This window comes from Chlorocebus sabaeus, chromosome 18 (genome assembly GCF_047675955.1).
Source record: "Chlorocebus sabaeus isolate Y175 chromosome 18, mChlSab1.0.hap1, whole genome shotgun sequence".
Classification (NCBI taxonomy): Eukaryota; Metazoa; Chordata; class Mammalia; order Primates; family Cercopithecidae; genus Chlorocebus; species Chlorocebus sabaeus.
The window spans coordinates 72,979,878-72,994,316 of record NC_132921.1 but is presented as its reverse complement, the minus strand read 5'-3'; the positions used below and the strand labels follow the sequence as shown (position 1 = coordinate 72,994,316).

The 14,439-nt window shown below is 42.1% G+C and overlaps 1 protein-coding gene across 5 annotated transcripts in view; it reads right to left on the bottom strand.

Moving 5' to 3' along the window:
* PIEZO2 (piezo type mechanosensitive ion channel component 2) overlaps positions 1–14,439 on the bottom strand; it is a 468,788-nt gene that overhangs the window by 186,278 nt on the left and 268,071 nt on the right. For all 5 annotated transcript variants that reach the window (XM_007974699.3, XM_073006482.1, XM_007974697.3 and 2 more), the window contains exons 6-7: positions 5,822–6,032; positions 4,199–4,412 (exon numbers count right to left, since the gene is read on the bottom strand). In XM_007974699.3, the coding sequence (XP_007972890.3) occupies positions 4,199–4,412; positions 5,822–6,032 (425 nt within the window). The remainder of the gene's footprint in view (positions 1–4,198; positions 4,413–5,821; positions 6,033–14,439) is intronic.

Genomic DNA, 14,439 nt, shown 5'->3' with positions numbered 1-14,439 from the left:
ACAGACCTTTTAAACTGTTAAGGGGATGATGTACTGAAATGTCAGTAATACATTATAATTTTAATACATTATAATTTTACGTTTATGACAATTGAAATGAAGAGCAAATACGATGTTATTACACTATTAGAACTGTTATCATCTGTACCATAAGAAGACAAATTATAGCCCCTGGGCCAAGTGTGGTTCAGTGCCTGTTTTGGTGCCATTTATCAGGTAATAATGGTTTTTACATTTTTAAATGGTTGGGGAAAAATTAAAAAAACATTTCATTAATGTAAAAGGAATACGAAATGTCAATTTCAGTGTTCATAGTTTTACTGGAACACAGCCATGGTCATTTTTTTACATCATGCCCAGCTGATTTCACATTATAATGACTTCTTGAAAGAATTGTGACAGAGGGCATATGGTTCTCAAAGCCTTAAATATTTCCTAAGCTTTACAGAGAAAGTTTGCCTGATCTAGCATTTTCGAGGTGGTTCTGAATATTATTTGTATTTTCTACCCTCAGCCGCTAGATGGCATAAAAGATCCTTAAGCCAGTAGAAAGAATAACCCCCAAAACCAAAAAACTTCTGCCCTACAGAGGATATTTACATTTTCAATTAAGTCATCCTCTAAAAGGGAGTTCTTTCAGCAGTACAAAACTTTTTGCTGTATGTGTTCAACAAACCAAAAATCAAATGTTTAAAGGAAACTAAGAAAGCATTAATTTAGTCTAGAAATAATGTCTGCACTGAAATTTAGCATTTATTCACTTCTGTCTAAAGTAAATATTATGTGAATATGCACTATTAAAGAGGTTCCTCAGTTTTACTGTGTCTATACAAAATTCTTCTCTTATTAGACTGCATTGCACTTCTCCAGTTGCCAGGCTAATACAATCAGCTGAGCCAACTGGATTTAGAATGAGGTGGGTGTGTGTGTGTGGGTGTGGATGCGTGTGTCCAGCACCAACTTTTACTTATTTTAACTGAATTTAAGTGGTCTTAAAGGATTTGACTGAACAGCTCTCTCAAGCGCTCACTTTCTCTCTCTCTCTGTGTTAGCACTGTATAGACACAGCCATAACTAGTTTTACCATGGCCAAATTTTACACATACATCAATCAAAGCAAGGCCACTGGGCCCTCTCACCCATTTTGTCTTTATAATTTACTGTCACGTTAAAACCACATTATGATCTTTTGAAAGAAGGATGCAAACCTGTATTGCTGGTATGGTAATATTATTTATGTTCTTTTAAACTGCAGGTTCCTCATTTCTCAACAAGACAAAAAGCACTACATTACCACCCAGAGGCACAGCAGAGAGAATTCTGGCACCGTCTTCACCTAATGCTCACACTCTCTTCTACTGTTACAGTAGGTAAGTGGTCAAGCACGAGTGGGGCAGGAGAGGGCACCCCCACCCACCAACCGGGAACGTCAGGGGACCATAAGGCGATGGTCAGGAGGTTGTTACACTGTTTCTCTAAAATAATAATTGGTTGCAGCTGGGGGCCCGGGAAAGGCAGTCTCCCAAGATACAGAAAAACAAAACAAAACTGGTGATCAGCAGCTTCCTGATAAGACTTCAGGAGTTGAGTGAGTGGACTCGAGCATGCGCAGTAAGAGGTAAAATGGCAACGTTTAACTGGCACGCGACCTTGTAGGAGCATTTGACTGGGGAGGGAAGAGCGCTTCAAGTGAGCATGCGCACAACTCCAGCAAACGGCCTGCACGTGCAGCGCCCCCCAAGGGCTGGCAGGCCACTGTGCATGCAGACAGCCCACCCCCCGCGAAGAATCAAGGGAAAAGGGTCCAAAGACCCTGGAACATGCCAATGTATAAAACCCCAGTCAAAGGTCAAACCGTGCACTTGATTTCTCAAGTCGCCTGCTTAGCCCGCTTCCAAGTGGACTTCACTTCCTTTCATTCCTGCTCTAAAGCTTTTAAATACATTTTCACCCATTCCTGCTCCAAAACTTGCCTCAGTCTCTCCTGCCTTATGCACCTCAGTAGAATTCATTTTTCTAAGAAAGCAAAAATTGAAACTGCAGCAGATCCATGGGAATTCGCTGCCAGCAACATACTTTGGTGCTGCGAGACTCAGATATGTTTCACTGCTAACATTACTATTTCTGTTCCCTTTTTTCTGGAACTGTCAATTATGAACCTTTCCTTACACGAAGAAAAGTTCAAATAGGACAATGGATAACCCTATACTGATCACCTAGTTTAAATAATTTTGTCTTCTCTCTGTTAACTATTCCTATGTATATATCTATGTACGCATGTATCTATCAATCTATTATGTTTGTTGTTAAACCATTTTTAAGTTGCAAACATCATGGCACATCTCTAAATAACTCACATGTATCTCCCAAAATAATAGAATTTTTCTGTCTACCCACAAAACCATCATACACCTAATAAATCAGCAATAATTCTATGGTATCAATTAATACCCAGTGAACACTGAAATTTCTCTGATTGAACCCCCAAAATACGTTTTAAGAATTTGTTGTTGCACCAGGATCTGATCTACAGCTGTGCTTCACACACTTTTAAGTATCTACTGTTCTCCTCTAGACAGGTGCTGCCTCCACTCTCTATGCAGATTTTTTTTTTTTTTTTTTGAGAGGGAGTGTCACTCTGTCGCTCAAGCTGGAGTGCAGTGGGGTGAGCTCGGCTCACTGCAAGCTCCGCCTCCTGGGTTCACGCCATTCTCCTGTCTCAGCCTCCCAAGTAGCTGGGACTACAGGCGCCCACCACCACGCCCGGCTAATTTTTTGTATTTTTAGTAGAGATTGGGTTTCACCGTGTTAGCCAGGATGGTCTTGATCTCCCCACCTCGTGATCCGCCCGCCTCAGCCTCCCAAAGTGCTGGGATTACAGGCATGAGCCACTGCCCCTGCCCTATGCAGACTTCTTTTTCATGCTGATTTTTTTTTTTTTTTTTTTTAAGACCCATTCATTTGCCTTTGCCCACATTTTGAATTCTTTTGATTGTTTTCTTGTGGAGCTATTTAAATTGTTTCCTAGCCTTTATACTTTCTGTAAATGGGAGGTTAGGTCAAAAGTCTTAACAATATGATGCTGTATATTTCATCTGTTGCATCACACTGAGAGGTGTGAAATGTTGAGCTATCTCATTTTTGATAACGTTGATTTCAGTCAATTCCTCAAGATACTGATCACACCTTGTAAAGATGTTATTTTTTCTTTGCAATTAGCAAGCATCAACAAGGTTCTACTTTGTCATTGTGCAACCACCACAACCTTTATGGTAATTATTTCAGGTGTGGACATAATAGAACATATCATTAAGGATTGATGAACAGTAATTCTCTAATTCTGTTAATCCTTTGCCTGTCATTATCTAACATCATCCTGCATGGAGGAATTTTCTCTCATTCACTGAGAATGACTTATTAAAAGTCAGAGTAAATGCTGGATTCTTTACCTTTAATTCTCATTTTCATAGTAAGGATTTGGTGTAATACTCATCTCCAATTGAAGCAAAGTATTTGATGTTTCTCTCTCCCTTTCTCTCTCATACCAGAGACTTATGTATTTTCTTATTTATTTATTTGGAGACAGGGGTTCACTCTCACCCAGGCGGGAGTGCAGTGGTGTGACCATGGCTCACTGCAGCCTTGACCTCCCAGGCTCGGGTGACCCTCCCACCTCAGCCTCCTGAGTAACTGAGACCACAGGTGTGTGCCCTCTTGCCCAGCTAATTTTCTGTAGATACGGGGTTTCACCATGTTGCCCAGGCTGGGGCTTTTATTTTTAAGTTTTTTACAATTAGTTATTGTTTCTGATGCTCAGTTTGTTCTCGTATATCGGGCCGTGAGACGTCTTTCTAGCCGGATGCTGTGGCACATCCTTACTGTTCTTCGGTGTAAAATGTTCTTCCTGATCTTCTTCCCCGGCTGAGACTCTGGGTCTGTTTCATTCCTGCACGTGACAGCTCCGTGTCCTCATGCATCCCGGCAGCACCTCCATCTGAGGAGACCACTGTCCTCCTTCCAGACTGTGTCATCCAATACAATGAAAGTGCTAGACTGCCTCACCCACCCCCACAGAATCTGCTTAACACAGCAATTGCCTGCCATCAAGAATAACCCTGTAAATTCACAGTGCCAAACCAAGTTCCCAAAGGCGTGGGGGGACAACCTCTCCTTTAAATGCCATAAAGATTTCTCTTACCTTGCGTAGTAGTCACTGGGTGGAACTGCTTCTTGAAAGAATTGGAACTGGTATAAATAAAGTCCAATCAAATGTCCAGCAGTGAAAATAGCCAGCAGAACACAGAGGCAGCTGAACAGCAATGGGTCGAACGTCCGGCACCAGGACCACCAGGTGCACAGACCCAAAAACACAAAAAAATACACAGATGATGTCAAAGACGGCAACATCATACCTAAGGAAAAGAAACGTAATCACAAAGTCAGGTAGAACTGGAAATTCATTTATCATTCAGTGAATATAACTATTTGAAATTATGTGAATTTCCTTCAAGTGTTTTTAGGTATTTTAAAATAGTAAGTTTTAAAAATCATATTTGATTTATATAATAAAAATTAAGGCTATATTTATTGTGAAAAAGTCATATATGAAAGGATAACTATAAATACAAAGATATACCAGATGATTTGAAAAATTCCACCTGTGGCATTTGAACTAAGTAAATGTCTACTTTTCATACCAGTAGCATTTGCGTATTTACTTGCCTGTTTCCATCTTTCTACTTCTCCCAAAGTTTCAAGAATTCATGTACCTGTATGTCTGTTCCAACCTTTCCTGAAACCATTTTCTTTATAATCATTTACTACTTTTTTTTTTTAGTTACCTAGTACGTCCTGGCCAATTAAACTCTCACTGTGCCCTGCTTATTTTATTTTATGTTTGGTAGAGATGGGGTTTTGCCATATTGCCCAGGTTGGTCTTGAACTCCTGGGTTCAAGTAATCCTCCCTCCTTGGCCTTCCAAAGGGCTGGGATTACAGGCATGAGCCACTGCTCCTGGCCAATAACTCCTTTAAAAGTGTTTTTAAGAAATCATAAATAAAGCCATCACGTTAAGGCAAAAGGAGACTGTTTCATTGAGCATTTTGAAATGACTCCTCATTAAAATGTTGTGGTTTATTTCTTGAGAAATTCTACTGTCTTTTCCCCCATTTTTCCCCCTATTAAAAAACAGCTAAGTTGCTGCAGCTTTGCAGTTTGCTTGAGTCTACTCTAATATGCCTTCTGTAGCTCCGGAGCAGTGGTAAGCAGTGGAATGGAAGGAGGGAGAAGATCAAGATAACATTATTATGGAATAAGTGGTCCAACGCCAAAGTTTAAAGGAAGTGAGCGTCTGTGCTGGAAGATTACAATCTAACTTAGGAAGAAAAATAGTCTATCCTGGAGAGTTATATTAAGGTGACTATGGACTCATGTAAGCAGACAGACCTCCAGAACCTACAATATGGCTTGTGATGGGAACATGCACATTGTTAATTGCCGCAGGTCACCATTCCAAAGCTCTAAGGAAGAAGATTGTTGTTATTCTAATCTAAACCTAGAAAATGGAGTCGCTTAGCATACATAGAAAAAGATTATTTTGCAGAGGTTAACAGAAACCATCTAAAAACATCAAAACTAGAACTAACCAGGAAAAATCATTTTGTGTGGTTTGCACATGTGGCCAGTTTTACAAGAGCTACAGTTATTATTTTCATGTGGTGGAACAGATCGTTTCCTTCATTTCTTCTTCAACCATTTCTCTCAATCACCAAAGCACTGCTTGTGCCTTTTACCACGTGCAGCCAGTGTGAGAGACACTCACCCGAGGAGCCCAGTAAGATGGTAACAACCACTTTCCCAGCAGTGGTGATCATGTTGCCAATGAACTCTTTGAGCTTAGAGGCCACACAGGCAAGCCTGCGGAACATTTTTAACTTCGTGCTTTCTTCCAACTCGCCTTCAACACCATCTCCTCCGTCTAAATCCTCTTCATAGATTAGTGCCTCTTCTGAATCAATTTTTTCTCCTCCAGCCTAAATAAAGGACAAACAGGAAACACTCAAGTCCAGGAGCCTGCCTATCCAGCCAGCAGATTACAGAGCTTCTAATTCATGGGTCAATCAATGTGGTGAATTTCACAGATCAGGAAAAAAAGGAAGACAACCAGTTCATTCCCCTCAGGTCTCTGATAATCCCTGTATAAGCCCAAGTAACTGTGATCTTTCTTGAAGAAGTAAACATAAACAGGAAACATCACAATTATAGGGTCCCTAATAACATGTCATGTTCCCTATTTGTGCTTATTTTTTTTTATAGGCAAAGAAGAAACTGTCTGAAACATCTATTAACAAGTTTGGTTTACATCAATCTGGGTTTGGGTCTTCAAATTTACAGAGTTGGCCAACAAGGTGATAGGAAGTTTGATAAAACTATCCACGGCTTTGACTGAAAGCGTGAACCCAATTAATGCTTAGGAAATTCTGTTTTTTTTCTAAGTTTATCTTTGTTCGCTATTTCCACATTTCCTGACCGTGGAAGAATGAGTGGTCCTGGGCTTCTTGGCTACATATAGAGCTGCTTCCTATCTTATCCTTTTTAGAGAATGATATGCTGGTTCAAGCCTGGGCAGCTAGGCACCTTAGTGCTTTAAGCAGAGATTTAGGGAGTTAACACATGTACCAGAACATATGCATATTTCCATGTATTATTTTAAACTGGGTATGCTAAGGCATTTTTGCTTGTTCGTTTTGCGTTTAAAGAATAAATGGGAGGCTGGGCGCGGTGGCTCACGCCTGTAATCTCAGCACTTTGGGAGGCCGAGGCAGGCGGATCACGAGGCCAGGTGATCGAGACCATCCTGGCTAACACGGTGAAACCATGTCTCTACTAAAAATACAAAAAAAAAAAAAAAAGAATAAATGGGAAAAATTTTTTGGCTAATTAGAATATTTCCCTAGAAGGGTTACAACTTTTTCTTTTTCTTAAGAAATCATAAATAAGGGGTTGGGTGTGGTGGCTCACACCTGTAATCCCAGCACTTTGAGAGGCTGAGGCAGCTGGATCACGAGGTCAAGAGATCAAGACCATCCTGGCCAACATGGTGAAACCTTGTCTCTACTAAAAATACAAAAAATTAGCTGAACGTGGTGGCACGCGCCTGTAGTCCTAGCTACTCAGGAGGCTGAGGCAGGAGAAAATCGCTTGAACCTGGGAGGCGGAGGTTGCAGTGAGCCAAGATGGCGCCACTGCACTCCTGCCTGGTGAGACTTCGTCTCAAAAAAAAAAAAAGAAAATAAAAGAAAAAAAGAAAGAAATAAAGCCATCACGCTAAGGCAAAAGGAGTCTGTTTGAGATGCATGAAACTTAGTGTGTGCATTTTTCCCTAGGCCGACAGACTTCGTATCTTTAATCTCACAAAGCTAAGAAGAATTGTTAAGCCCAGTTCAGGCATCTATTTAAGACTTAAAGAGTAGGGTCTGGCCTCTCCATGTTCCCATTTTTGATGGTTCTTTTTTGATATATTTAGTTCTGATATTTACTCAATACTCACTGATGGTGTCTGACCTCTTACTATGACCAAGTTCATGGAAGGCAGGCAGGGACTGGAGGGCCAGTGTTAAGTTCTAGTTAAGCGTAAAGTGGCCTTCAGGACTCAGGCCTTTCATGTGCCCAGGAGAGTACACATGGTGAGTGACTGGAGTTGACTATTGATGAGCCAAGGCTACAGGATGCACCCAGCCAGCCCTCCAGTCACCTACACACACATACACAGGGATTTAATCCTGGGCCACTTCAACTTGACTTCCACTGTATTTCATCATGACAGATTTGTATATTTTTTTCTGAAGCAAAAGGAAGATCTCACACTCAATCAATAAGATTTTTCTATCCATACAGGGCCTCGTATGTCCTAGCATCTATAGGAAGTGATATAGCAATAAACACGTAAACAAGTAAAATATTAACCAGCTAAATATCTCACAGTAATGAATGCTGTTCAGGGAGGTCGATGTGAAAGTGATTAACTGGGTGGCTGTTTCCAATTCAGAGGTTAAGGAAAGCCTCTCTGAGGAGGTGACATTTAAGCTAAGATCTGAATGTCACAAAGTTACCAGCCCTGTGAACGTCCTGGCAAAGCGGATTCCAGGTGGAGGTAAGAGCTGGTCCAAGGCTTGGTGGTGTGTGCAGAAAGAGGGTAGGTGTCCCCAGGCCCGTGGCCACTTCCACTCCCCTAGAGAACAATTCCCACCTCATTCTCAGAGGATGACCTTGCTTTCTACTGCTCCCAGAGAGGAGCTGCCAGCTCCGGCCAGTACATCAGACCACCCAACTGCAGCTGGCCTGCCATGCACGCACTCTGCCTTCCTCCTGCAACAAGACAAGCTGCGTGTGCTCCAGCCACGATGACTGCATCCCATCTGCTGAGGACACCAGGGAGAGAACAGCCCAGCCACCCTGGGTCTCCTGCATCACAATGTGCTTTCTTTCTGCTGGATCACCCCTGTTAACAGGCAAGGGCGCCTTGCTGTCTCACCTTAAAGAAACACACCCTTTCAACCCACATGTGTCTCTTAAGGTGAAACACTCCAGAAGAGTGGGCTAGACTCACCACTCCATTCACAGTAAAAATGCTTCCATACCTAATTTCTCTTGAACCTACTCGAATCAGTCTTTGATCTTCAACCACTCCATCTAATGAGAGGCACACATGATTTGCTTCGTCACATAACTCTAGTTGCTCCTGGGGCGGCGCAGAGGGAGGAAGCAGCAGGGAGGTGATGGCTGTGCTGGAGGACAGGGGAGGGAGAGGTGGGGCGAAAGTGAAAATCCTGTCTTTGGAGTCTGTTTTGGGGGTCAGATTAGTAGGACCAGCTAGAAAGTTTAAAGTGGGGAGGAGGGATAGATGATAATCAGGGTGGCTCCTCTATTTTTGTCTAGGGAGGACAGACAGGAGGGAGGCAGATTGGAGACTGAGAGTCCACATTTCTGTCTTGAAAATTCAGTTCGGAGACCCCATTCAGGCATTCTTCTTGGAGGCATCCAGCAGACAGCTAATATAGGAATTCGGAGCGTTGGAGAGCGGCGGGAGCTGAAGAGGGCTTTTTGGAATTCGCCAGCATATGATGGTTTAAAGGTCAGTAGCCTGATGAGGTTACCTGGAGGGAATACAGGGATGGCCCTCCTCCAGGTGCTGCTGCCCCTGAGACCACTCTGCCTTTCCAGGTCTATGCCATCTCCTTGCCTGTCAGCATTCCTTGCAAGAAATGACTAGCAGAACCCAGGATCCACAGGCTCTCTTTGCCTCTTTGCTGTGGGACAGGCTGTTCCCACCCCTTAGGATGCCTTCTCCAGCTCCTAAGGCCCAGGGCAGCTCTTCCATTCAGCTTACTCCATCTCCCCACAAAGAAATCCACCCACCAGAGCCATTGCCAGGACACCCACACCATCGTCAACACACAGATGACCTGCTCATCAGGCATCTGTTGCTTCTTTCCCCATCACAACAGGTGAGCAACCCATTAAAAATCTCCCTCTAGGAAGGAAGTTTGGCCAAAATCTTTAGTCACTGCACTTGAAAAAGAAGCAAAAAGAAAAACATAGCCAGGGCCGCCTGGGTCACAGTCAGAAACACACTTGTGACTTTCATAATAAATGTGTTCTTATTCAATTATAGAATTGCTACGGATGTAGATTAAATCAAATAGAAATCTCTGATCAAGATGCCTTTGTGAGGTTATACAAATGCATTTCCCTGACCTGTCTTAGGAAGGACTGGGCCTTTGTGATTTTTATAAACTTACCACTGTACTTTAGGTTTTTCAGCATTTTTATACAGAAATCCCTGGGGCTGTCAGTTGAAAATACTTTTCAAATTTGCCAAGCTGAGAGCCAAGAGCAAGACGGGTTAGACTCTGTGAGCCCCTACTGTCCTGGTAGGTCAGGGCCAGAACTGCCATTAGTCATGTCAGGCTGGCTTATTAACAGGCAGGCTTTTTCCCCCCAAGTCTGCTGAAGTATAAACACTGAACCTCTGAAAGAGAATGGACTCACTCTCGCCTGTTTACTAACAGGCAGTCTTGCTTGCTGGAGCTGTAAGCTATCCCTGCAGTGGAACAAAACTTCATTCTGGCCTTGACGCTAAGGAGGAGGAAAGGCTGTAAATAAAGATTTAACTTCCCTGGTTCCTGAGTCATCTTAGAAACTGAAGACAAAATAAACTCTTTACAGTTTAAAAAGTCAAATAAATGATTACACAGATTATTGACTATGTCAAAATCTAAAACTTATTTAAAGACATTTAAGTCGTTTATCTCGCCTCTTTAAAAGTTTATGATTTCAACAGGAAATCTTGTTATTTGCAACAACATGCATAAATCTAAAGAAGAATATGCTAATTGAAATAAGTCAGGCACAGAAAGACAAATATGGCATGATCTCACTTATACGTGGAATCTAAAGAAGTTGCACTGATAGAAGTAGAGGGTAGAGCAGTAGTTACCAGAGGCTGGAGAAGGAGGCCGGGGACCTGGAAAGGGGAGACGCTGATTCAAAGGGTACAAAATTTCACTTAGACATGAAGAACGATTTTGGGGGATCTATTGTACTGCCTGGTAACTGTAGTTATTAATGTATATTTCAAAATAGTTGGGCAGGCACAGTGATTCATGCCATAATCCCAGCACCTTGGGAGGCCGAGGCGGGTGGATCATCTGAGGTTAGGAGTTCAAGACCAGCCTGGACAACTTGGTGAAACTCTTGTCTCTACTAAAAATACAAAAATTAGCTGGGCATGGTGGCGCACGCTTGTAATCCTAGCTACTCAGGAGGCTGAGGCAAGAGAATCACTGGAACCCAGGAGGCGGAGGTTGCAGTGAGCTGAGATCACTCTGCTGCACTCCAGCCTAGGCGACAGAATGAGACTCAATCTCAAAAAAATAAATAAATAAATAAAATAAAATAAAATAAAAATAATAGACTACTGGAAAACATGATAAATAAAAGTTACTAATTTCAACATTTGATAACATGTATTAGTATAGGCTCTCTCATTGCACATAAGGAAGCTCTAGGTACTACAGAATCAACTTTATACAAGGCCAGCCTCTTCTCTGTTAGGGCCCTGAATAAGGGCCTAAACACAAAGCTCTCATCCCACAATGAGATGGGATCTAAAGCTTTGTATCTCTGCATCTCATCCCACAACACCCTCTCACTCTACAGCAGCACTGGTTCCATTAAGCCATAGCATCTGCCACGATTTCCACTCAATTTTGGACAAAGAAAACACAATAAATCATTTTTGGAAGGACCCAAACATCCATGTTTCATTACTCCAAGCACTGTAAAAATCCAACTGGGTTGGAATAAATCCTAAGGATCACCTGAGGACCTTTAAGAGAGCAGATCACCAGGCTCAACCTCAAACTTACTAAATCAGAAATTATGGGAATGAATTCCAGGAATCTGTATGATTAAAGTATTCTCTCGGGTGATCTAAAGCAGCCCCTCCAGAATCCATGCCCTGGCTGACATTGGCAACCACTGATCAATGAATTCTCCACAGGGGCTCAGCTGAATAGGCACAATCTGAAAATATTTTGTTTGAACCATATCCTAGCAGACCCCCTTATGTGGAAAATAGATTGAAGTAAATTATCTCTGGAACCTCCTTTAGGTTTCAGTCAAGCTTTGGATGTCAGAGCAGAGCTTTTCGTGCAGCTTAATCCATTTTTTTCTCTTCTTCGTGGTTAAAACCAAGCTTTTAAAAACATTTCTATAGAAGTGTATCAAAGTCACATATAATGAGTCAAAAGATCTTGGAGGCAAAAGGAGCATTTTTCTGAAGTGTCATCAGTTGTTTGTTCATTGTTTATTATTAAAAGTTAACAATTTATTTTAACAGAATGGGTTCATCTCAATACAAGAGCCAGAGGAAGGAGAAGACAAGAGTTGTGACTCACTGCAGAAGACGAATTTCATCCCCAGGGTTCCCTTGTGAAAGGAAGAAGCGAGAGAAAAAAAGATGGATGTGTTTGAATGCTATTGTGTACCTTATGCAAGCCTAATGTGATAGCATTTAATGGATAAAGCAAATATTTTATTCTGCTGCTAGATTTGTTTTGGGAAGATTATTTTTCCAAACTCATAAGATCAGCTTAAGCAGTCCCTATTTCATTTGGAAAAGTCAGTGCATAGACGTTGCTTTCAACCACCATCTACAAAGCAATGGAAGTTTAATAAAGGACAGGGAAGGACAAACTGTCCTTTTTGTCAGCTGTTCTTTAAATTAAATGGATTAAATATTAACACAAAATATTTCCTGTTAAATATTAGTTTTTGCTTATCCTGGCACATAGTAGGCTCTCGGTAAAGATATACTGAATAAATAAAGATGTCCATAGATTAAAAAAAAAGCATCCTTCTCTGAAGCCCTACCAAGAAATGGTCAATCAACAGCGGTTCACCTACATATCGGTGTGCCCTGGCAAAGCCCCAGAAGGGCAAGAGTGGGGACAAGAGCATCCATGCAAGGGCAAACTACACAGCAGAGCTCCAGAAAGACAAGATGGAGAAGAGCATCTCTGCAGGAATAAACTGAACAGCAGAACCTCGGAAGGACAAGAATGAGAAAAGCATCTGTGCAAGAGTGAAGTACACAGCACAGCCCCAGAAGGACAAGAGTGGGGAGAAGAGCATCCATGCAAGAGTGAACTGTAGAGCAGAACCCCAGAGTGGGGAGAAGAGCATTTGCACAAGAGTGAACTACATAGCAGAGCCCCAGAAAGACAGGAGTGGGGAGAAAAGCATCTGCATAAGAGCAAACTGTACAGCAGAGTCCAGAAGGACAAGAGTGAGAAGACATCTACATAAGAATGAACTGCCTGGAAGAGATCCAGCAGGAAGAGAGCTTACCCCATCCAGACACAGAGAGAAGGGCAGGGTGGGTACTGCACAGTGAGGGAGTGGGGCAAAAGCACAGGGTGAGGACATGAAGGTAGGATGTGGCCAAACCATGCAGAGGCGTGAGCATCAAGGTCAAGAGACTGAATTTTATTCTAGGTTAAAGGGAAACCAAAGAAGTGTTTTATCTAGGGAAGTGGCATAATTTAATTTTAATTTTACAAGAATAATCCAGATGCTGTGTGCAGTATCAATTGGATAGGGTAAGAAGGGAAGCTGGAAGTGGGGAGATCCATTTAGAACATATTTTCAGGCCTAGCTGAGAGGCAGTGGCTGCTTGGTGAGGATTGTGGCAGTGAGTAGAGAAAAGTGGACTGATTTCAGACAGAATTTGAAGGTAGAATTCAAAAGATTTATTGGTAGTGACAGACAAAGGCCCCAAGAAATCCATGTCACATCAATGTTTCTGACTCGAGCATCTGGGTAGATGGAGCGTCTATTAACCTTGATGAGGAAGTCAGTGGGAAGGAGGAGTGGAGGTAGGGGAAGGAGCTGTGTCTCCTGCTCCCAGACATATGACCAATATTTTCAAAGCAATATGGGGAACTTATTTACATAAAGTGGGTGAAAATTCTATTTCGAGGGTATTTACAATATAAGGAGGAAAGAAGTACAAAGAGGTGACTGGGATTCCTTGAGTGATGCAGGTTCTCTGGAGTTGGGACAGATGGCATGAGGGGTGGGACTGTGGTTCCTCTCATCTCAGCCCTACTCTACCCCCAAGAAAGGGACACAGGGGCTCTGCAATTGCCTCACACAAGTTTCTCATGTGGGTATTTGTGGTTATTTGCAATTCAAATGCATGAAATCACCTATCAAATGCTGCAAAGACAGAACAACATATTCCAACAAGTTGTAAAAATATTGATCTAAAAAGATTGTTAAAGGTGAAAGGCATTTTTGGAGCTTTGATTCTTTGAAAAAGGCAGAGAAGAGGTACATGCTCTTCAATGTTGCTAAATTAATTAACAAATGGGCGAAATAAAAATGAAGATTAATCTGGAATCATTTCGTTTTAATAGTTTAAAGATACTTTAGTTGATTTCCTCTTTGCTAATTCTTTAAATCATTTTTATTACGAGTTGTATATTCGAGTCCATGCTAGGCAATGTCCACTCAATGAACATATTGTCAACAATAATATCCCTGCCTTTTTTTTTTTTTGAGACAGAGTCCCACTCTGTCTCACCCAGGATGGAGTGCAGTGGTGTGACCTCGGCTCACTGGCAACCTCTGCCTCCCAGGTTCAAGCGATTCTCCTGCCTCAGCCTCCTGAGTAGGTGAGACCAAAGGCGCATGCCACCACACCTGGCTAATTTTTTGTATTTTTAGTAGAGACAGGAGACAGGGTTTCACTATGTCAACCAGGATGGTCTCGATATCCTGACCTCGTGATCTGCCCACCTTGGCCTCCCAAAGTGCTGGAATTTTAGGTGTGAGCCACCACGTTTGACCGCCTTTCTATGCAACGAAGGTGGC